We start from the raw sequence: 23222 nt of genomic DNA on the forward strand, positions 1-23222 counted from the left end.
TTTGATGCTTCTGAGGCACCCACCCCATCCGGGTGGGCACCCCGAAATGGGATGTGGCGAGGGCAGCATTGCAACCCAAACCGAGAAGCAGCCCTGACTCCGTTCTTGTTTGAAGGTCCCAATACAGTTGGTCTCTAGGCGTATGCCCAGTACAGGCGTTTTTCCTGCCTACATCTTGCTGGAGCCACTGAAAATATTGCTCAGGTGCACCCCAGCAATGCACGGGCCCCTCTGGAGGGGCACTCCATTGAAGGTCTGGGTCAGAATATTCACTCCGTCAAAGTCTAAAATGCTTGAAAGGAAAATTTAAATAGGAAGGGCAGGGTGTGGGTGCGAGGCATCTTTATTAAATCACCTATGAGACATATTTGTCCGACTTCCGAGAAATCCATTTAATGTAATAAGCAAATTAAAATGCAGTGGTTGTTTTAACAGTTGTTAGCACTTCAAACTGAGATTAAAAACAACCAACCAACCCCTCCAAAATAAAAAAATACAGATGTCACAGGTAATTACAGCTATTTTTGGCAATACAATTATTGTTTTTTTTAAACAGCAAACATTTTTCTCAAATAAATACAATCTGCTCACACTAAAAAAACCCATAATAAACAGAATGATACATGTTTAAAATGAAAAAAAAAAAGTATCCATGGATAACATCACGTTTTAAGAGATGTCCACAGAGAGAAACTTCAGAAAATACATTTTAAGGGGAAGTAATAGAAAGGAACTGGCTGTGTATTTTCTGTTATGCAGCATGTATGGTTCACAAATATTCCCCAGGGAACAAGTACTTGAGGAAGTGGTGAGAAGTAAGTAGCGATTTAGAGTGTATGCAACCAATCACACTTACTGCTGAATATTTTTTTTTTGTTCATTCATTCACCGTTTTAAGCATGTCTGCTCCCACCATCATTTCACATGTATTTTTAAAGCTCAAATAGTTTCCTCTGTGCTTGGTCTCTTTTATTAAAAACAAACCAAACCGCAGACCAAACCTATTAAGGCTCCCTTTCTGAACAATAGTTTTCATATGGATTTTCAATACATTTTAAGTTGTGAAGCATCGCAAGCTGATTTCCAGCTCTGGGTTTAAATGAGGGTTAGTCAACTACAGCCTAACTCGACGATCTAGCATCCCTCTTTTTGAAATGAACATGAATATAATCAGACACTAAATCTCACCCTACTTCTGCACGTGTTCCTTACATCAGGACTGGAAGGGCTCAATCCCGCGCAGATCCGAGTCCTCCCAGTTCCTCCTTAAGTCAGTAGCAGGTGGGGGGAGCAGCCTGTGGAAGGACCAGGCTTTGCGCAGCTTCATCCCAAGCCTGAGGAAATCATGAGAAAGGACCCATGGAACCCAGGGGGAAAAGTTTACAACCCCTCACATCCAGTGCAGTACGCAGGAGCTACGCAGAGAGGCTGAGTTGGTCACAGTGCTGTACGCAGTCCCCTCTCCATCCTCTGGCTTTTTATCCAAGAGCTGCAGTTAGTGCACAAAGATGATGGTACCCACGTCCCTGAGATGTTGCTACCTGGGGGGCTCAGGGCTGTAGATGCAAAAGAATATGCTGGGAAATGGCCTCTAGCATGCCCTTTACCCTCTTTGTTTTGCAGAATTATCGCTTGCATTGCCTTCACTAAAGATAACTCCTGCAGAATTCTTGTAAACAACCACTTGGTGATGTAAATTATCACTTTCAGAATAACATTGACACTAGAAGCTGACACCAGAGGAGAGAAGGAGGCTCCTACCATCAGCTGACTTCTTTCTGAAACTGTTCAGACTGAGCAAAAAGGGAAATATGTTTTTTTTCTGAAGTTATGGCCTGGATCCTCAGTTTGCATAAACAAGCTCTGTTGAGTTGAGCATACAGTGTCAGCTGACACTCACAGAGGACCCAGCTGCGTGCTCAGAGGATTTAAGTATTTGGCTGTAGCTGCCACTGCACTAAATGTAAGGAAAATGCATGAAACTTTGGACCTGGCACCTGCATTAAACTGGAAGGGTACACCTAGGCAGAGCTCAAGCCTGGGTGTTGGGGCATCCTGCAGCCCCCTCCCATCCACTTCAGCAAAGGGAGATACAATGTCCAGTGATAAGGACAAGCTCTTGATCAAACCTGAACTTTTTCAAACACCCTGGTTTTGACCTTCTGGTTCTGAGTGTCATCCCGTCAGCTGCTGCTGTGCTAAATTTGATTCTGCACTTTGATTCTTGCATTTTTCTAGCCCAACCCTTAAGTTGCAGTTTATGAAAATAGTGAATGAACAACTTATTCTTGGCAGATTTCCAGTTTTATTCCTTAATTGGGAAGAGAGGGAAGAATCTAGGAACTGTTATTTGCCTCCTATACTCTAATTAAACTGTTGGGATCTGATGCAGCTCACACTGAAGTCAAGGAAAAGACTTGCATGCACTTTAGATCAAGCCTCATGTTCTTCTGGGACAAAACACTGAAGTGATGTTAAATACACATTAATGAGCAGCAACGGACTGAAAGTGAAGCAGCAATTGTTTTGTATTCTTAACATCTCAATTAAAAATTTAAAAGGAACATCTTTCCCCTGCCCCAATAAGCCTTATCAGCATGAGACTACTTAACACAAAACCCCTATGAGAAATCAAAATGCTAGAAGAAAATAAGATTTTTCTTTCTGAGATCCTTGACACCTGAAAGTCTACTTTGAGATAAGACTACAATTGTCAAAATACTTCCCTAAACATCCAAAAATATACTTCTTTTTAAGAAGATAGTATTTTAACACCTACCTTCTCAAACAGGATGCTCTTTTCTATATTACTTACTATATGCAAAGATCAGCTAGTACAATATCCAAATTGTGCATTCAGGTTTTGTTCCCTGTTTCATGCTTCTGTCTAAATAAACTCGTAATGTCACTTAACTGCAGTAGGACCTGCGCAGCCTCCGCTATTCTGTATAGGCAGTATCTGTCGCCTCAAATTACACCTTGCTGGCCCATAGTGTGAAACAAAAAGCCATCCAGAGAATTACATGTGCATGAGTAACCAAATTAGTTTTGGTGTGATTGTCATGTATTTAGTTTTAAACTCTTTGCAAATTTGCAGTGAGTAAGCATGGAGGAAAACAAGCCAGAAATGGTCTTCAGAATGTCTGTACACAGCCAAAAATAGTTTAAATTACAGTTAAAAACTAAAGTGACAGCAGTGTAACCGCACAGGAGCAGTTTCTTCTGTCATCTCGTAAGTTATCTCCCTGACTTTTCAGTATACATCCCTGGTATAATAATGCACTTATGAATGGCCTACTGTGCATTACATAGTCATAAATGTATAAATAATGGACTATCGTTATGGGTCGTGACAATGTACATATTGCACAGGATGAGCTCTCCGCTGACTCAAAATCTGTACAGAATCTGGTCTACTCTTCCTGGCAAGCTTAATAAAAACCAGAGACAAAGCTGAGCTGCAACCCCTTAAGATCTGTTACATCGCAATTGCTGCGTGTTTTGCCTCGTTTACGAAGAAGGGATTGTAGTTCATCACTCCTTATTTGTTCTGACTGCTGAAAGTGCAGCTCAGTCATATCCCACTGAAGCCAAGACCAGTCCTGCTGAAGGCTTGATAGGTTAAAAGAAACCAACACAAAGTTAAACTTTGATCTTGCTATGAATAATAAGCCTTTGTCAAAGTTGGCCAGCATAAACATCTGTGCCATACAAACAGTTCAAATGAGGACACTAACACTTTCTGCAAAGGGAAGGCTCGAGAGAAGAGGGGTACCTGGGATGCCAGAATTTCTTTCCTGGTACTTCTGAAGATGGTATTCATGGGAATACTCAGACTTATGGCCCCAACCAAGAAAGGAGTATGCCTAAATCTCTCTCATCCCATTTAAGCACATTTTTAAGTACCTTCTCAAACTGAGCCTACACTGATAAGACCTGTACAAATGTCTGCAGGAACTCTTTGACCCAAGCCTGATGACTTAATCTAAAAGAAACCTGCTCTGAAGCCAGTTTATACTATAAGCTACCCACTGAGGTGTGTTTTGCATTCTCCCGTGAAGCAGCTGATATTGGGATCTTGCAGGCTGTTGGACTAAGATGACCCTTCTTGTGATTTCAAAGATTTTTATCTGGAGATGGAAACCCTTCTCTTCCTCTTCTCCCCAAAACATAACTCTTCCCCTACCAGATAAATAGCATCTTAACAGGCCAAAGCATGCTGCTCCTAAATTTAAGTGTACTGTTTTATCAGCTCTGCTGTGTCTTTATGACAGATGGTGCTTAGGAATTAAGGAAAAGCAACTAAAGCATGCAGCAGAGGCTGAATTTCAGTGTCCTTTTGATTTCATCATTACCTCCTGAAGAAAGCTGCTTACCGCAGAACCTCACTAGGGCTGATGGAAAAGCTCCCAAGGGACAGAGAGACACCACTGTGTAAATGACCAGCACAAAACCTCACTATAAAAGGGAAAACCCTTTTTCAAGGTCTTCTGAAGGGAATTTAAATGACACAAACACTTCAGGCTGGGTCAGTGCACAAGGGTGGATTTCAATAACCTAAATAAAGGAAAAAAAACCCCAACTTTTAAAATCCTTCAGTTTTGGTTGGAAAGGGCTTATTTCATCTCCACTTAAAAGAAACTTTTCCCAGTCTTTGTTCACAGCAGTGCTGTCTTTTGATGTGCAAACTTCATCTGTAACTGATGTGAAATTCAGAATTTTCTTCTGACGCAGATCAGTGTCAATCAATCTTTGCATCCATGGTATGCCCAACACAACCCCTAACACAGTGCTCAAACAGAGGAGAGGAATAATCTGATGCTGCCTGTGCAGGCAATGCTGGACTCTCATTTCTAGCTGGTGGTGATACACTTTATGGAAGGTGCTGAGAATTTGGTGGTTGTGAGTGAGTGGGGTGTTAACACGTGGTCCTGAACAAGCCTGGTAATGCTTTGCAAAAATAGTAGTGAAAAAGCCCCAAGCATCCTGAATGCTCGACTTTTACACAGTGCTAGTAGTTTCTCACATGATGCAGAAGGCAGTGAAAGTTACTGGTGTTATCAGAGCTCCATTCAAGGTGGGAAAATCTACCCGAGCTACTGACTAAACAGAGACTCTGTGCTGTGCAAGAGCTTCAATCTGTATTTTAACATTTTTTTCCCTCAAATCACTCCCTTTTGTATTTGCCTAGTTGTATATGAGAATTTTTGCATGACTGGCTGTGTGAGACATATGCTAGGACAGCTGTTTGTGTGATCCACTGAACATATTATGACTATTTTTCCACTGTCAATAAACACAAGAAAGAGACATTCTCCAACGCTTAGAAAGGCCATGGGTTTTCCTTGCTCATGTAGCTTTGCCTATTCTTGTAGTAAGGTTTCTCTCCAGTTAAAGCCTCCAGTTGGTCCGTGTGTGAGAGGGAGGATGGGGGGGTCCGTAAGCTGCCAAACACCTGTATCTCCCAGTTCTTCGCATGAACAAAACCCCAAGTATGGAATCTGTGTGAAGAGAGATGGAAATAAAGGCAATGAGCAAGGACTGAGCTGTGCAAGGAGGGAGCTCCCCTAAGGGCTGAAGTCCTGCTGTGCTACTGAAGCATTTCACTGTCTTCTCTCTCTTTCCCCCTCCCCAAAGCCCATTTTCTGAAGACTATTGTAGGACTCAGGTGTGACAGCCAGACTTTATGCACCATTGTACATGCAAAACACTGGGAAAGGCAGATTATACCCTTGTAATGCAGTTTAAATATGGGCCAGTTCAAAGCAAAGATGTCCTGTTGGCTGACATGGTCCCAAACCCTGAAGGCCAGCACAGCTATAGAGGAGAAATATGGATGTTACTCTGGCTCAGGTGTCGTCAGATCAAGTATCAGCTATGAATATCCCAGAGAGTGTCTGCAAGGCTGGCAGTGGACAATTCCATCTCCTTAGCCAGGGCTGGAGTAAAGGAATGAAGGCAGAAGACCCCATTATCATTTTCAGTCCTTTTCTCTGACGGTTAGCAGCTCTTTACAGTGAAATGGGAAGGGGAAGTGGTGTAGGGCAGAAGTGAACTGCGGTGAGTATGTTTTCAGCACTGGAGGGCACTGTGGGAGTCTCTGTACAGCCCCTGGTAGCTACAAGCATAAAGCGGAGTCACTGCAAGCCCGTTTGTAGGTGGGCATCTGATTCCATGCTATCTGTTACAGATGTGACACGTTAAGATAAGCCTCTTACACCAATCTGCTTTACTCTCCTGACTTCTGAAATGGATGAAACTCAATAACGGGCAGAATGATCACACAGGAGGAACAAAGTGTCCTCTGCCTGGTTAAGCAGATTGCAAACTTCTTTTCTCTTTGTAAAGCCAGCGAGCTTTATTCCTTGGTGGTAATTACCTTTCGGACCATCTGTACAAAGTCCTTGGAGTTCTGCGGCGAGAGCCCTTGGAGCTGGCAGGTACAAGCCTCCAGGGAGGACGCATGTGCCACTATCAGGATGTTATTTCCTGAAATAAAGTGAGAAATGCAGGCTGAGGAGGGAGATGAAGCCAGCTTTAGGGACTGGTGCCCAAGATCAAGCAGACCATTTAAAATGTTCAAAACAGGTTCAATTTATCATATAACAACACATTAAACTATGTGTATTAGGGGAAAAATGCATGGTTTAGTAACACAGAGCATTTCTTAATTTTCAGGATAATGGTTAGCTCTGTGCTACTTAGTTTTAAAATGGCTTTCTGAAGAAAACAAGAATTCCACTGAGATTTCAGCTGTCTTATGAAGCAAATGCTTTTCTCCTACCCCAAAATTAATTCTGGTTTTCCACAGCGATAGCTTTAGATTTCCATTTCCAAGATCCTTTACAGTCAATGCCATCCTGTGCTATTGAGGTTTGTGTGCAAACTATTAAAATACAAGCTTAGCGTGTAGAGATGGATCAGTGAAATGAAATCAATGAAATCACCAGAACTTAGAAACACCCTATTCCTATATTGTGAATGAAAAATAAAAGCTAGAGAGTTTTTAATTTCAATATTGTGTTTGGAGAAATGTTCTAGAGTCTGTATGGGTAATATATTTCAGAAGAGTGGCTCAGACAGGGGATGGCAGATGCCCCATCAGATGCTGGTAACAGACAGCAGAGTGCAAATGGCTTATTTATTCCCTTGAGAAATAGACAGCTTCCATTGGGTAGGGATCCCTGAAATACTTCTGCTACTTGTAGTAGTTCATGGACCTTTCTTCTAAGCTGAGCATATCTGGATTCACAGTTCTGACACATACAGTTGAACCTGGAGTTTCCAGTGTTGCTGGGAGAGGGGATGAGAGATTCAGATATGGGGATTCATCTCCTCGAAGAGGGAAAGACTGGTCAGGAATATTGGCATTCGTGCCCCAGGAAGCCTGTCTTGATTTTCATGTCCTCTGTAGCACTTACCTTTACCTTTACATTCACTGATGATTTCTTTTGTTACTTGGTAGCTTCTACTTATGTATGTATCATAAGATTCAGAAACCACTAACTTGCTGACAGGAATATGAGGTCTGTGAGCAGAAAAACAAGTACAGTAAATTGGAAGAAGCGATAAAGCTTTAAAGTGCAAATTATGATTCATCTGAAAGTATCTGTTTCTTTAACTCTTGTAATTCCCCAAATCCCCAGAGCTGCATCTTGTGTCAGGACCGCTATGATGATTTTTAAATCTCAAGACTGAGATGTTTACCATTCCTGCATTAAGATATTTCAGTTAGCTGGGGAAAATGCTAACTGCTTTCTCTAACGTGGACCAGTTAGTGGAGGCAGCATACAACATGCTGATTATATTTATGTTACTTTTGAGATGGCATGCAGCAATACTGATGCCACTTTGTGTTTATTTAAGTATGTGTCCTTTGATCAGCAGATTTCAGGGCTCATCCACCCACATAAAGTTAGTGAGTGGCAGGAGAACAAAATCTGGACCCAGCAGGAGTGTCACTGAAATCAGGAATAAAACTCCTTAACGCCGGGTTTTAGTGTTCACGAGCAGGCATGGCTTTATTCGGCTGAGGGACACAGGGATCGCCCCACCTAATGTGTCCACCGGGGCACAAAAGCACACTCATTATATACAGTATAGAGAAATGAATATTCATATAATTCCTGAGAAAAGCCCACCTCTTCCAAGAAACCTTATGCATGTGCTAATACATTATGTAATGTCTTTGTGCATGTGTACTAAATTGGGGAAGGGGTCTGGGGCGGTCTCTGGGGCTGTAACCCCCCCATAGCGACGCCGTCCGCCGCGTGGCCCCGCTTCTGTGCGAGCACAGTTGAGGCCTTTCCGTCAGCACACGCAGGCGGCTCCGAGGAAAAGATCCTGTTCCGGTTCTGACAGGATTTATCTCTTCTCCTGGTGCCAGAGCTGTGAACCAAGTCATTTTGGACACTACAAAGATGTTGTTCAGAGTCTTGTTTATCTCTGTCCCTTCTTTGTAATTAGTGAGGAATTTAACAGAGACCTTGGATTCTCTAAGACTAGGCACAAGCCAGAATCAGTGACGGCTACAACTCTAAGCCTTATTGGTCCCAGAAGCAGACCCTGCCTGCAAAACATGCAGTTAGCTTCAGAAAGTGCAGGTATTGTAGCTGAAAGGAAAATCACTGACAGGAAAGTTGATTCTCTCTCAAGGTTACACAGGGTAGGCCTTTTAGGGCATACTTTGAGGCCTAGTTTTTCTACACTGTCTGGTATCAGGAGTGGGTGAGCAGGAAGGGACAGTGGGACAAGGACAGTGTGGACACAGCCGCCTGCGGTCAGACAGACAGTCCCAGCAGCGTGACAAGGCAGGCAGGTATCGGGAGAAATGCAGAGCAGGCAGATGCTGGCTCTCTTCGCTGCTTGTGCTTTGATGGTGAAGGGCAGAGGCAAACTGCTGCTCTGGCCATCTGTAAAGCTGTGTTGCTGGGAAATGTCTGGAATTAGGCAGCCTCCTCCCGGGCCAGGGCGTTTCAGTGAACTGCCTGCCAGGACTCTGGCCCATTCTATCAGCTGGAGGAGGCTGATGTGCACAGAGAAGCAAGGGGTAGGAAGCAGAAGGCTGTATTTTCGTGCTGTGGTGCAAGGAAAAGACCAACTTTTTCCTCCATCCAGTGATCTGATATATCTACAGGAATTACCCTTGTAAGAGGAGACAGAGAGCAGCCCGAGGGCTGTCTCGCAGTCCCCCACCTAAGCAGCTGACTGCACAAGAGGAGGCTGTTTTCTCGTGCTGAGAATATTCGTTATGGTCTTCCCAGAAGGCATGTGTTTTCTGAAGCAGAGACTCTCCTGTGGTCCAGCTGCTCTGCCAAGTGTTAGCCACGTGATACCTTTTCAGGGATAAATACAGTGTAAGGACTTCTATTTACATACCCTCAGGGTGTTGGAATTTTAGCTGCAGACCAAAAGGATGCAACACACGTTGTTTATGGTATAAGTAGGTATGAAAAATCATTTTTTTCCTCTTTACATTTTCTTTCTTGTTTTTCTTTTTAATGTTTCAGCTGCTTATTCCACTTGAGGGTTCTTAAACACATGGGTGCACTGTGACACCGGGAAACACCAGTGTTTCTGGTGATACGATAAACCACAAAAGCCCGGCCACAAAATATTTGTCACCAAGCCCACGTAGGTGGAACTCCTCTGTATGTATACTATGTGTGTACTATAAATGTTTTGTTTTTATCTGAGATTGCTCAGCTGGTGATCAGGCTCACACCAAGACAGAAAGGTTTAGTCTCTGCAAGAAGTCATAGCAATACAGGTATTTCAGCAATGATGTGTGGTGGAGGACTGGAACCGTGTGACCTTTCTGGAGTTTCCTTCTTTATGGGAGCTCTTTGAGCCTGGCTTGTATAAATGAATCATCAATTTGAGAGTAGGAAGCCTGAACAGATCATCTTGTCTATTCTTTGCCACATAACTATTTCTGCTGGGTTTTATTTAGCCTTTCTCTATGCGGCTTACAGTAAAAAGTATTTGTGTGTGAGGCTGAGCAGCTGTGATGTTTCACTGGGGAGTCAGAGAGTCTTGAGTTTCCCTCCTGACTCTGGCTGCAGGTCACTCCCAGCAGCCTCATGGTGTGTGTTGGCAATGATATTGGGAACACAGAGGTATGGCCATGTGGCTAGATGAAAGGAAAGCAGCAGAGGCTGGCAGCAAGGGAGTGAGTTCGAGATATGGTGCCTAAGCAGGCACCAGGGCTGGTCCATGCAGCCGCAGGGTCCCTGGCAAAAATGCCAAGCTCTGGGAAGTTCAGCTCTGCGCTTTTGGAGCAGCTTTGCCAGGGCCCCTGAAAGCCGAGCGAATTATCTTTGCGTTTCCCTTTTCTGCAAAGTGGGAGGGAAGATCAGTGGTGCTTATCCATTTGCCTTTCAAATGTTTCCTAAGCAGAGGTTTGCTTTCACCAACTGTTTTTGGGTTGAATACCATGAAAACCTGAGTCAGAAACCTGCAATTTTTTCCACTAAAAATGTTTCAGATGTAATTGCTGAGAAGTGATAAATGCTTAGGGTTTACCTGTTTGATAGAAAACCTCTAAATTTTGATGTCACAGGAGACCCTGAATTCCTGACAGATGTCACCATGTTCCCCAGGTTGTTGCAAAATTTACAATTAAGATCCATCACCATGCTATCATAATAGAGAGACAGACAAGCTTTTTCCTCTGGCGAAGGGAAGGGCAGGTGTGAATGAGCCCAGGATCTGGTTCAGTCTATGAACATGACAGTCAGGGAACTGAATCAGCAAGACTAGTTCTGTTAGCTGGGCCCAAGCTCCTCTAATTTTTAGGAAAAGAGTTAAAACAAACAAAAATACTTTGAGGGTTTCCTGGACACCTGAAAGATGCCCAGGACAGAAGGAGTACTGGAAAGAGGACCTGCATGATCAGCAATATAGCTGGACCTTGCCAGTGATCTGGGAAATTTGGTTTGTAATAAGCCATCCTCAGCTCACGTTCAACACAGCAGCCTTGAGCATGCTCTAAGTTTACTGTGGGAGCCTCAGCAGCTCTTCCAGTCACTGCTTAAATTTAAAAACTCATCAGAGTGTTACTTCTCAAAAACAAAGCCAAAAAGCAATGCAAGACCCTCTCATCCCCTTTCTGCTACCTGTAGGTTGTATCAACGCTTAGAGTAGCTGCAGCTAAATCCACGGGGGGTATCCAGGCAGGTAGTGTGCTCCCAGAGACCCACTTGGTCCATTCAAACAAGCCTGGCTCTATTCGAATTTTCAGGTTGTTCTCTTGTTGCATACCTGGAAAAGGGAGAAAGGAGACCAGATATCAATGAAAGTAGCTGGGGATGAAGGCAGCAAGACTTTGCAGCTTTAATACTTCAGTTTGCTTGTAAATTATTTTTCTCTCTAAGTAGTCACTTGATTAATAGTAGGTATGAAAGATGAAGTTTTAAATATCTGTACGTGTGGTATGATATGCCAGGGAAGGTAAACCTCTGGCCAGCAGCTACATGCAATATATTGAACCTAGGCGTGACTGTATTTTGGAGCTGTTTTTCGAGTGTTTCCAATGCCAGGGCATCTCATGCCTCTATCACTATTTCCCTTCCCAGTTTCTGCAGTAAATTATTCTTACTGGGGGTAGCGAGTTTCTTGGTGGTAGCAGTTGCTGTGGGAGCGTGCAGCAATGAGCAGCTGCAGGAGCGTGGGCAGGCAAGGGCGCAGGGTACACTGAGCTGGACATGTCCACTCATCCGAAACGCACATCTGGCTTCTGCAGGGCAGGCAATAAACCCAGCCCTGACCAGCAGCTGGTGTTGGGCCAGCACGCTGCTTGCCTAAACGCTTGTCACGCTATGCAATTAGAAAAGGGCTCCTTACGGACAGGGAAGTAAACTCCCACAGAAATAATCCTCACCCCAAATTACCATTTAGTTGGGTCTCCCATGCCAGGCTCCCTTTTATCTGGTTGGCAGTGTTTTTCCCAGAAAGGAAGGAGAATGCAGCCTTTCCTGCTTGTTGGGTTCTTACCTTTCAGGATATTGTGTGCTGTCTGAACACACCGCAGGGACGGGGAGCTGTAGATGTAGTCTACAATGGTATTAGTTTCTAGCAAGGCTTCACCTGCAAGCAAGTTTGAACACCCGTGAATAAAACCAGAGAAATGGCACTGTACCAGCAACAGCAGTGTTCAGGGTATCTGCCACCCAGATGCGCTGCTTGTGTTTTGGGAAATAAGTGTACCCCTCATATTTTATTTCAGCGGTGTGTTGGACACTGTGATGTGCACAGCTGTGGAACCAGGATACGTTTTTATGTGTGTTGCTCCATGTGCATCTAGGTATTTAACCACTATGCAAAGAAATCACAGCAGCTTTTGCTCAGTTTCTGCTGCTTAGATTTAGCCAAAAAGCAAACAGTGTGCTGAGAAAAATTGTAGAGAGCTTGAATTTAATTTCATTTCATTTATAAGCTGTAAATCAGAATGATTCAACTTAACTCAGACCCAACTTAATTCAATTGGCTTGATTCTTCGCTAGTATAAATTACCATTTCATTACACAGGTGGAAGATCACTGAAAATGAGATAAAAATCAACTCCACTATTAGGGTTATTAATATTCTTGCAGTGCCTAAGGGAACCAAGTGAGAACAGGAATCTGCTCAGCATTGTACAGACTTGTAGTAAGAAAGAGTTATATTTTTGTTATATTTGAAGAGGCAGGACAAAGACGTGGGAGCAAGAAGGGGTTGTTAACCTTGACTTCATATGTTTAACGATGGCTGTAACCATGTCAAACCGATCTATAAATCTCTTGAGAGAAGTGGGGTAATTTAGAAGGAGCGGCACATCTAACAGTCCTCCCCCCATTTAATGATACCAGCAAGGAGTGCTGTGATTGCTCCCAGGTTTGCCTTCTGTTATGTGCATATTGTGAACCCTGATGCCATGTGGCTGGGAGTCTGAGCATCCTGCTGTTGTACCGTGATTTATTTTTGTTTAAAGAGCAAGTATAATTTTAGCTGCCCTAATTTGAATGTGACCAACACAAAGTACACTAAAGGATTTGAATTTGAGAAAATGCGAAGTACAGCTCTCTGAAGCTCATGTCTTTCAGGGGCTGGGCTCCCCTAATCACAATGCTGAATATGTGCTCCTTGACTACCAAATAATTTTCTGTCTATGCACAAACCAACAGGCTCAGAAGTCAGGGACAAGGATAGGGGGTGGGAGAACACTGGAAATGATTTGGACTGTGGTTTTGCCACATAAACATAAAGCCAGACAGGCTGATAAAAGTGTATGGGTGTAGCAAACTGCACATCAAAAATTAAGATTGTCAAAATCAAGGAAAAAGCATATTTTGCATGAGGTGACCGTCACGCTGCTGCGTTTCTCACCAGCATTGGTAATGACAGCATCTTCCATTCTGGCGTGTTTACAGGCCGGTAATGAACGCTCTGCAATCGCAGTGCTAATGGCTCTGATTTCGTACCATGTCCTAGATTTTGTGCTTTGTCTTTTCAGCTGCAGCAGCTGAAGGAGACAAGGTTTCCTTTGAAAGAGAGGGCTTGCTGGGGAAGGTGAAGGGACTTTGCAAAGGTTCTTGAAACATCTAAATCCTGTTAGTTTGGGGCACCCGATTCATTTTTTTTCTGCCTGGCACTTTCTCTTTCTCTGGCTGGGTGTGTGGGTGGCAGAGAGCAAAGCTTCCTGGGCAAAGCTCTTGTCTGCTGAGGACAACTTACCAACAAGCCTTGCTTGCGTACAGCCCAGCACGGTGATGGGCGCGTCTTTTTCGTAATCCCTGAAACCACCGCTTCTTTGAGGTAAGCTGTGAGGCATATTCAGGTTACTACGCATATACCTTCCTGGGAGGGAAAGGTTAGAAGCAGTTGCTGGAATTATTTGATCAGAGAGAGGCAGAGAGCGTCACGCCTGTTCCTACCCTCTTTCACCACGTCAGCACCTTGCAGGCGCTGCCTAGACCTGGCTGTTGAGCAGTTTTTCCCATGTAAAACTGTCAGGAATCTGACAAAATTAAGTATCAGTTCAAAATCAGCAGAGAATGTTGCTAATGTTTTTGAAGTTACCTTTAGGGCAGATTTAATGCCTCAAAGGAAATTTATTTCCATCCCACAACAAAAGAAACCTCAAATGGTAACACTTTTACAGCAGGCTAAAATGTCAGAGGTCTTCAAACGTAATTTAGAAAGAAGGTAGTTGTAAAATCATCCCTTTTTCCAACAATTTTGACTATAAGATAGTGGCATTTTTTGAATAGAAAAAAAGACTTTTCTGACAAATTTCCCATCAGCTCGAATGCTGACAGAGCCTGAAGTTATAGTCTGTTAACTATAGTCTGAAACTCAAGCATATTACTGGGTTGCAAACTCCAATTTATGCCCCAAAAGGCCTCGGAACTGTACCTGTAGGAGTGTTCTTCTTTAGGACCAAGAGCCAGCTGTGCAGAAGAGGTAGTAGATATTTGCACTGGACACTGACTACCAACAGCATGACTTCATTTCCAAATGAAAATGTTCTTTGGCGATGTTACTTTAATGGAAGTTTTTCTTGCAATAGTTTCCCAAATATTAGCAAATGTAGTATTTACTCCCTGGCTTGTGTTTCTGCTTCTGACTGCAGCCCTAGCATCGCCGTGCTCTGCACCCAGGCGCTCTGCCACTCGTAACTGCTCAGAGCAACACCTTGTCGTAGGAAACTATGGCTTCCATCTAAGCTTTGCCTCAGGCAGTTGCCACTCTCCTTCCTTCATCTAAACCTAGAGCCTGAGAGACCCAGGGGAGCCCACTCACCTTTGGCATCAAAACACTGTGACAACCAGTACTTCCCAAAAACGACATCCATCCTTTCCCCATGTCTGCAGACAAACAGGCAGCGTTTCTGAGGCCCTGGCTGGCTGGTTATTCTCAGGGGCTGGAAGAAAAATTACAGGATGTTTGACCTTCAAGAAAGTGCAAGGGTTTTTCTGATACCTGATTTACCAATGGGAGTCAGGACCAGGCACCTCTTGCTTTACCCTCATGCAAATACGGGTACAGGAAGGTCTCGTAAGGTTGGTAAATTCATGCTGGTATAAAGCTGCTGAAGTGAGCAGATGATGGGGCACTGCTGCCCCATGCTAAGAGCAGGTTTGAGGACAGCGATGTCTTCTGTGCCTGTGGTTAATCATGTCATTCAAAAGCTTGTAGAGAACTTTAACTTGTAACTTCTGATGCAGGCAGTGAAAGGAGACCAGAGGATAAGTTGTCAGGGAGAACCCCGTTGCTGGAAACTTGCCACTAGAACTGTGTGTGATTTATACGTGTGTGTGGGTCCCTACCTGCACATTCTGGCAGATGATAGTGAGTGGCCCTGCATCCCCAGGTCCTTGGTCTTCCTGCTGTCTTCTTTCCAGAGCTCCGTCAGTGAAGGCTTGGAGGGATGGGGAAGATGTAGTATTCAGAATTGAGTAGGACCTGCCAAAAATAGAAAGATGTTGGCTTTGGGAATGCTTTGGACTTCTTGCGCTCAGGCTGCAGTAAGGACGTTTCTGTATTCTTCAGGAACTGATGATAATTACTGTTGTTATGGTATTACATTATTATGTGTATTTTAGTGCTGCCTAGAGAGCACCTTGCTAGGTGATGTACACACATGAAGAGACAAATCCTCTCTCAGTAGGCTTTCTGTCTCCTTAGAAGCAGTTTCGCAGAAAAACAGTTCCCAAACTTTGGTCTGCGAGGCTCTGTCAGCCCTCAAGTATTCTCATGGAAAATGCCAAGACCTTCCTCACAGCCACAGGATGCTCACTAACATCATTTGGGGACCAGCTGCACATTACTTACCATGGTCTTGCAGACCATAGTTTGGAAACTAACGGCTACAGAGCGTGTTCGCTCATCTCTGTAGCATAAGCTATTGCTTCAGCAGAAAGCTGGAGCACAGCCCTGCCTCTCATGCCGGGCACTTTTCACGGTTCCTTTGCAGAAAATAGCTTGTATCCCCTGGTAGGTACATGGCATATTCAGTCTGGGTTGTTGTTTCTACATTTTCAGTGCTATCTATTCCATTTCCCATCTACAGTGGGAATTTATTCTCACCAGTTCTTCCTGTTCAGTGTAGCCATAGGGATATAACAGATCCCATTCTCCCTTATCTGATGATGGTCCCTCTGAATAAAGATCTCGTGCCCAGATGTTCAAAGACTTTGACCAAGACCCTCAGGAGTTAATGCTGACAGGCAATTAGAGAAGCTGTAGTGACCCTCTGCTGATGAGGTTATATTGTATAGGTTACATTTGCTTAGTCATTAAAAAAAAGCCTTGTCAGATAATGTATATGGTCATTTACTTTGACAGAAACAGTTGCCATTGCTTGCACTTTTCAGTGCCTTAAATATGTCAGAAGTTGCTTCCTGACTAGCACCTAGTTAGGATGAAATCTCAGAGGGGCTTCATAGCTATTAAAATAACACCAAGTGCCTCTACCAGTGGAACAAAAATAGGTCATCTGCATTTTTGTAAAGAACTGATCTTCTGCGAGATCATATGATTTGCACCAGTTTAAAGAAGAAAAAAAAACCCCACTGTTGATCCTGCTGTTGGTCCCTTATCTGGTAGAATTAGGGTGCAAGGATGAGACTGAGGTACTGGCTTATTCGGTCAGGTGAAGATGCCATGCAGAGAAGTGCTGGCAGGCAAAGGGAGCAGGAGGTGGGAACCAGCCATGCTGGGGACAGTGGTGTTGATCCCTGTCCAACAGCATGAGGCAGCAGCCTTGCAGCAGCCACCATGGGCACAGCCCTCTGGCAGCAGATACCCTCTCCAGCCTCCTGCTCTTCAGACCTGACCTTCTAGCATTACCGAGTCTCATAACTGTATTTATTTTATCCATGGTTGAGTTCCCAAAAGGGGCTGGGCTTGCTCCAAGGAACTGTTCCTCTCATTGCCCAAATGCAGGTAGAGCAGCAAATACCCCTCTGAGTTTAGGCACGGTATGACTCCGAGGTGCAACAGGGGTGGTGGATCTTGAAGAGGAGTTAAATGTGGGCAGGAGAGCTTTGTGGATAAGCTGGGGGAAATATTACCAGGTGCTGTGGTGAGAAATCGTGTCTAACCCTCCTCCTCAGAATATATGCATGCGATATACTGCAGGCAGAAGTAAGGTCAGACCACACTTCCAGCTGGCAGGATAAGGCCAACTCTGAGCCAAAAGCTGCCTGCGTGTGCTGAGCCCTGAGCAGGGAGCATGAAGAGACGTTTATCACTGTATTAAGTGGCCAGCTTGGAGCGTGGGTGCAGCTAGCACAGATACATCCTTACTGAGCCGAAAACGTGAATATCTTGATACGAGAAGAATCTGAGTTTCTTAGCTAGGCCACATCTCTATTGCAGTACAAAGTGGGTCTTAAGCCTGAGCTCTCTGTCTTTCCTCCTGTGTTGCAGCTTCTAGCCCAGCACCCCATCTCAGCCCCTTCCTGCTTTGCCCATGTGACGGTCTTTTAAGGACACTAGCCAGGAGAACACTAAGGATTTGTTTGGTTACCCCTCTTCCCTTTACCCCCAGGAGCTGCTGCACAATTTCTGAGACTTTCTTTCTCTCTAAGCCCTTATTAAAAGGCCATGGACACTGTACTATCTATTTATAGATGCTAGGATTCACTGCGAATGATGATGAGGCAAAGGCATACTATCTTGCTGTGTCTGGAGGAGAGCTACCAGTATGTCTTCAGTGGTATCTCCTTGATGTTGCTGGAAAACAGAAACCACAGAAGCTATTTCAGCTTAGTCATCTCCTAAGCATAGGTCATTGTTTGGAAGCTTTTCCCAAAGGCTTGTGGTTCCTCTTCTTGGCAAACAGAGACTGAAGGCAGACAACGATGTCTACTGTCTTCTGGATGATGCCTTGCCTTCACTGCTCTGTCAGGGAAACTGCTGTGTCCCTGGAGGCAATGTCCTCCCAGTCAGGAAAGGCCCCTTGAAGAATGGAGATGCTGCAGCAGAGGGTGGAGGAAGGGTCTCTGTCATGGCACAACTATGCTAGTCCTCAGCTCTGTGTAGCGAAGACTCCTCTGCCGCATCACTCATCATTATCTAGAGGAGAGGGATCCCTGGGGAAAATGAACCAGTCATTGTTGCAGAATGGGAGGAAGACAGGGTGGGAAAAAACCTACTAAGGCCAAATATAGCTTGAAAAATTAGGGCTGTTTTTCCTCCCCCTGGTGCTTGTGCCAAGTCTGATTTCTCAGGTTTATTAAAGGGGCAAGGAATAGCTTTGGCATCTCACGAGGAGCTGAAATAGACTGCTGTGTAATATCTACAGCGCCTCTATCCATTTCGGGGCAGAGGAGGTGACTATTTCTGGCTTTGCTGGTAATGGAAAAGCAGGGCAGGGAACCATCACAAGTTTTAGCTTTTGGGTGGTGCTGGGTCCACAGATACAAAGACAGCACACTTACTTCTGCCATATGCAGAAGAAATGTAGTTTAGGTGTAGGGAAAATCCTTGGGGTTTGCAGAATAGAAGTGATAACATTCCTATTTTTAGTAGACAGGGAAAGGATTCAGACCTGGAGTCTCTCAAGACACAACCTGGTTTCATGGGCAGTAAGTCTGCCCTGAAGGCAAAGCCTGTTCTCCCCTGTTAAATAGCTCATCAAGCTTGTCTTCTTAGTGATGGCAGCCTGTTGGTCTGCAGCTGAGGTACAGACCTTACTATAGGGCAGGGACATCTTGCTGTTGTATGTTTGCACAGCGCTAGCCAGGAAGGTCTGTGCACCGGGCAGAGCTCTTGAGGCACTATTTGGGTATTAGCCATAAACCCCATGTCCTGCAAAGGCCACAGTTCAGCTTCTGCCTCACTGGAGCAGTGCAACAGGGAAACCTTTTTTCGGGTGAAATGTGCTAGCAATCTAATTTTGCTGTATTAAAGATTTGATCAAATATCCCAGAATAGCATGTTGCCTGTCATATCTCTTGCGTGGTATAGCCAGGGTGCTGCAGCCCAGAGTGAGCTGTATTTTCGTGATGATCTCAATAGTGCATGATTTTCACTTGAAGAATGCAGTCTCCTGTGACTAGGAGGGAAAGCTCCATGGCTGTCATTTCTTTCTTTTTCATCCTCTGCAGGGATGAAACGGGATGTGGCTGTGTACAGCAAGGCAGCACAAACCAGCCCCCAGGATCACAGCATCTCTCACCAGCAGCAGCCTCGGTCCCTACACCATGAGCTGGGTCCCATCTCCTGTACTGTGGCAGTTCTCCTACAGTCCTGGTGAGTACTGCTGTGCTTAACTTTCATGCCTATGAAATGAAGATAATCTGTGTGCAGTTCTTCTCTTACCACAAGGATCCTGCTGTGAATACCATGGCCTAGACAGCAGTGGGGCTTAGGTTGTTCTTTAGCTTGCTATATTGTTTTGACCGCATGACATTCTGTAACCTAATATTCCCCGCGGGAAGCCGTTGTGTAAAATGAGACTGTTTCCGGGTATGTAATAATGTTTTTGATAAATGCTCCATATTGCATGCTCCAATTCATGATTTATAGTCTTGAGCGGTAATCAGGGAAGGGGCATTTCCTTTCTTTGCTTGTCTGGAGGCAGAGGTGCTGGAGTTACAAAACATTTGGCTTTCCTTTTAGTTGCTGCTGCAATAGTAATTCTTTCCCATGCTACTCCCTAGGCCTCAAAATTTTTCCAGGCACTGTGAGAAAAAAAAGCAGAATCCATTAGACCAGGCTGCTGCAGTGTATGTGGACCTGAGACCATTTTGGCTGGCAAATTTTAGGGGAAGAAAGGATGGTCTTTCTGGATTGCAGGTTGGAGGGTCTGGATTAAGTCCTTTCTTCATACAAACACTCTGATTGTCTTTGCCCGTGTGTCTTGATGTTAATTTCTTTAAGCCCTGGTTACTGGATGTCTTTTCTTTCCTTATAATGAAAGATGCATTGGAGTTTGATAGTGACAGACTCGGTATATTTAGGTTTGCTCTGTTCGGCTAACATATGGATGAAAGCCCTTTATTAGTGGTGTTTGTTTCTCAGAGAGCAGGCAAGAAAAGAATAGATGGTTGTGACAAGAGGGGTGAATGAGTGATGTCCTGCTATGCTTCTCCCTGCCTGATGGACTTCTGGGTTGGGGAGGACTCAGGGCTGAGCCAGGGCTGGTTTACAGAAGGGCAGTTGTCAGTGGCAGTCACATCTGGAAGCCAGCCTGCAAGCCACGATTGCCCTGTGCCTGCTCTCCGTCTGTCAGTCACCACGTTGCATGTGTTAAGCCTGAAAAGTCACAGGCAAAGGAAAAGACTGCTTGCCCTTTTTGCTTTTTTTGTTTCCTGTGTTTTGGTTGATTTGAGGAGTTGTTGGATCAGTTTCTGTTCACTGCTGAGTTAGGTCAGCGCTTCTGGCTGTCCTGTGCTGACATGGGTTACCGAATGCTTTCCCTTTCTGCTCAGATTCTCTCCCCACAGGTCATGTTTGCCCACTGAGATTTGAAATACAAACTATCTTGTGTTTTGTTCTTATCTCCATCCCTTCCCTTTGTAACTAACCTGCTTGCTGGTGTGACCGTAACCAAACTTCTGTACCTGCGTGGTGCTTTGCAGAGGGGCAGTAGGCAGGAATGTGACTTTCCCCTCTCCTTGTTGTTTTGTGCTCTTACATACAAACTACTCCCTGTACTCCACAATTGTCAGAGGTGTTTGGGTGCTTAGAGATGCAGACAGCCTTGCAGGAGTGCCCAGACCTACCCCTCAAGCACTAGTTTTTTTATTGCTGTTTAACTAATTCCCATCGAAATCAAGAGGCATAAGGCATAACCTTATTCAAGAGGTGAGGTCTGTATTCTCATTGAAGCCAAAGGCAGGCGGGCAACTAACAGCTTCTGAAAATCTTGCTATGTATCTTAAGAAACATTGTCGATCCCAAATGCTTTTCCCCAGGGAATTATACACACAAGATCTCGCTTCCCAAAATAATGCTCAGATTTAAACCTTCCTGATGCTAGTCCCACCACAGAGGTGTCTACACAGCAGTGGCTCTGCAGCAGCCATCTGCTCCGGCTCTGTTAACCAGCAGCAGCGATCCTATGAGTAATAGTTGCTGCAACATCTTAGCTAAATACATCACATTGTCCTCTATTCCCATGCGCAGGGATAGCATCTGCTCTTCCTTTGCTTATGAGATGGGGCTTTGTGTGTGTTTCCCCCAAGCGACCTTCTCAGCAGCCCTGGGAGACTCTTCACTTACCCAGGTGAAATCACAGCTGCTGAGCCCCGTTTTTACAGTGATGGAAACTGGACTGAGCAGCTTTACCTACCCATGAAACACCCAGGTCCCACATTCATCCGCCTTCGTGATGTAATTTTCAGGCAGTAGCCCAGAACAGCCAGTTGCAAGGGAAATGCCATAAATCCAGCCCTCACTTGTACTGGTTTGTTCCACTGGGGACATGAAAATAAAATCCCCTGGGACCAGCTCCAGTTCATCGTCATTCTGGGGGGTGTAAGGATAGATCACTTGCAGAGTCTGGGGGAGAAACAGAAGCACAAATGAATGAAAGGATTGTTAATGGGAGGGAACCTTGAGCAGAGCCAGGCAGGAGCACTCCTGTACCGAACCTTTAACCTTAGCAAGGTGTGAACAGCTCTCCTTGTAATGCATCACTTTGTACTTTATCCAGGAAAGCTTCGCCTTCAGGGAATTCCTGCCGCTTCCCACTCTTTGCTGTTGGAAAGCTTTTCTAGGTATTTACTCCTTCTTCCCTCTTTGATTCCAATCATGTCTTTGATAACCAGGAGGGAAAGCGGGGGATGATTTTTTAGAGCAAACAAAAACATGACTGTGTGCTTAAATCTAAGCGCCCTGTTAAAAATGCAGCTGAATTCTTATTGGGACCTGGAATTTACACAGCTCTAGTGGTCAGTGACTATTTTTGGCTTACCTACTTGTGCCTGATTTAAAAGAGCAGTTCTCCTTGTTGCTATTGTTTTTCAACACAAGGCAGAGACACTGTCAGGGAGCTAACAGGTTTGAGTCTGTGACACCCTGCTCTCAAAACTCTTCATGAGAATGTACAGGAAAAAACAGGTAGTGAGAAATACTGGGATGTTTTCTTTGTATTTCCTAACATGAACAGGATTAAGTTAAAAGGGAAGGGAAAGATCAGTGAGTATAATTCTGTAATCTTCTCTTAACTGCAGCATGAGGAATCCACACGTATTAAATGTCTATCAGTATCTTTCCCTGGAAATGGCTACTGCAGTCCCCCATTTGAAAGGAGAACAAACATGTTATTGTCCCTGGCCAAGCCTGAGTTCTGCAATGGCATCACGCAAAGAAAAACCATAATCTGCTGAGCAGCTCTGATCTCCCAATGGTGTCAGCCTGTTTGCTCACTAATCCTCCTCGACTATTTGTGGTATCTTCAAAGGAAGATGGAAACTAGTCACTGTTACCTGATACCACAAGGCCAAAACTTTCACACACGGCTGCCTGAAGTTAGATATGCAAAGATGTGAGCTGGTTTTCGTCAGCAGCTCCCTTTGCAGTCAGTGCTAGTGTTGACTACTTGCAGCTCCTGAAGGACAAGATGACTCTTTGGATAGGAAAGGAGGCAGACATGCATGGGAAGCATGGCCTGGGCTGGGTCAGAGCACTGTGCACGAGACACTTCAGCTCTCCAGAAGCTTTGGCATCTGTGTATTGTGCGCTGGACTCAAATCACTTTTTCCCACTCCACCACAGGTTTTGTGATTCTGATGGTGGACACTGCACTTTGGTGGGATTAATCACCCTAACCTTAGGGATCTAGTTAGCTGCCTGAGCAGGCACCTCCTGGAGGTTCCCTCCTCCAGAAGTTGATTCATCTCCTCCTGAGATAGACATCTTGGATGGGTCAGATGACTCACTTTCTGGAGGTGCCTGTTTCTTCGCACCGAGCCTCAGTGCAAAGGGAGCCACAGACTGGCTCAGACTTAGAGGTCTAACGTGGGGATATTTACAGGGAGGTGAGATGAATCTCATGTGTGGTTTCTCTATGCCCAAGATCCCAATCTACAAAATGGAAATAATAATATTTTTTTCTGTATATTGTGTTGCGAAACAACATTACTAAGAAAACTATGTTAAGACACTTAGATACTGCAGGTATAGAATCCATGAGTAACTGAGGTATGTAGGCCATGAGGGTAAACGTTTCTTACATGATGAAACTAAATACTGTGATTAATAATAATGTCAAGTCTGTACAGAAGAAA

General features: G+C 44.5%; 1 protein-coding gene across 1 annotated transcript in view; it reads right to left on the bottom strand.

The window, feature by feature from the left end:
- Positions 1 to 376: 376 nt before the first annotated feature.
- UBASH3B (ubiquitin associated and SH3 domain containing B) overlaps positions 377 to 23222 on the bottom strand; it is a 73847-nt gene continuing 51001 nt past the window's right edge. Inside the window, exons 6-14 of the mRNA XM_068418367.1 lie at positions 21284 to 21492; positions 15309 to 15444; positions 14782 to 14902; positions 13714 to 13836; positions 11995 to 12087; positions 11118 to 11262; positions 7422 to 7528; positions 6380 to 6489; positions 377 to 5501 (exon numbers count right to left, since the gene is read on the bottom strand). Coding sequence (XP_068274468.1) covers positions 5364 to 5501; positions 6380 to 6489; positions 7422 to 7528; positions 11118 to 11262; positions 11995 to 12087; positions 13714 to 13836; positions 14782 to 14902; positions 15309 to 15444; positions 21284 to 21492 — 1182 coding nt within the window. The 3' untranslated portion in view covers positions 377 to 5363. The remainder of the gene's footprint in view (positions 5502 to 6379; positions 6490 to 7421; positions 7529 to 11117; positions 11263 to 11994; positions 12088 to 13713; positions 13837 to 14781; positions 14903 to 15308; positions 15445 to 21283; positions 21493 to 23222) is intronic.

Source organism: Nyctibius grandis, chromosome 25 (genome assembly GCF_013368605.1).
Source record: "Nyctibius grandis isolate bNycGra1 chromosome 25, bNycGra1.pri, whole genome shotgun sequence".
In the NCBI taxonomy this organism is placed as follows: Eukaryota; Metazoa; Chordata; class Aves; order Nyctibiiformes; family Nyctibiidae; genus Nyctibius; species Nyctibius grandis.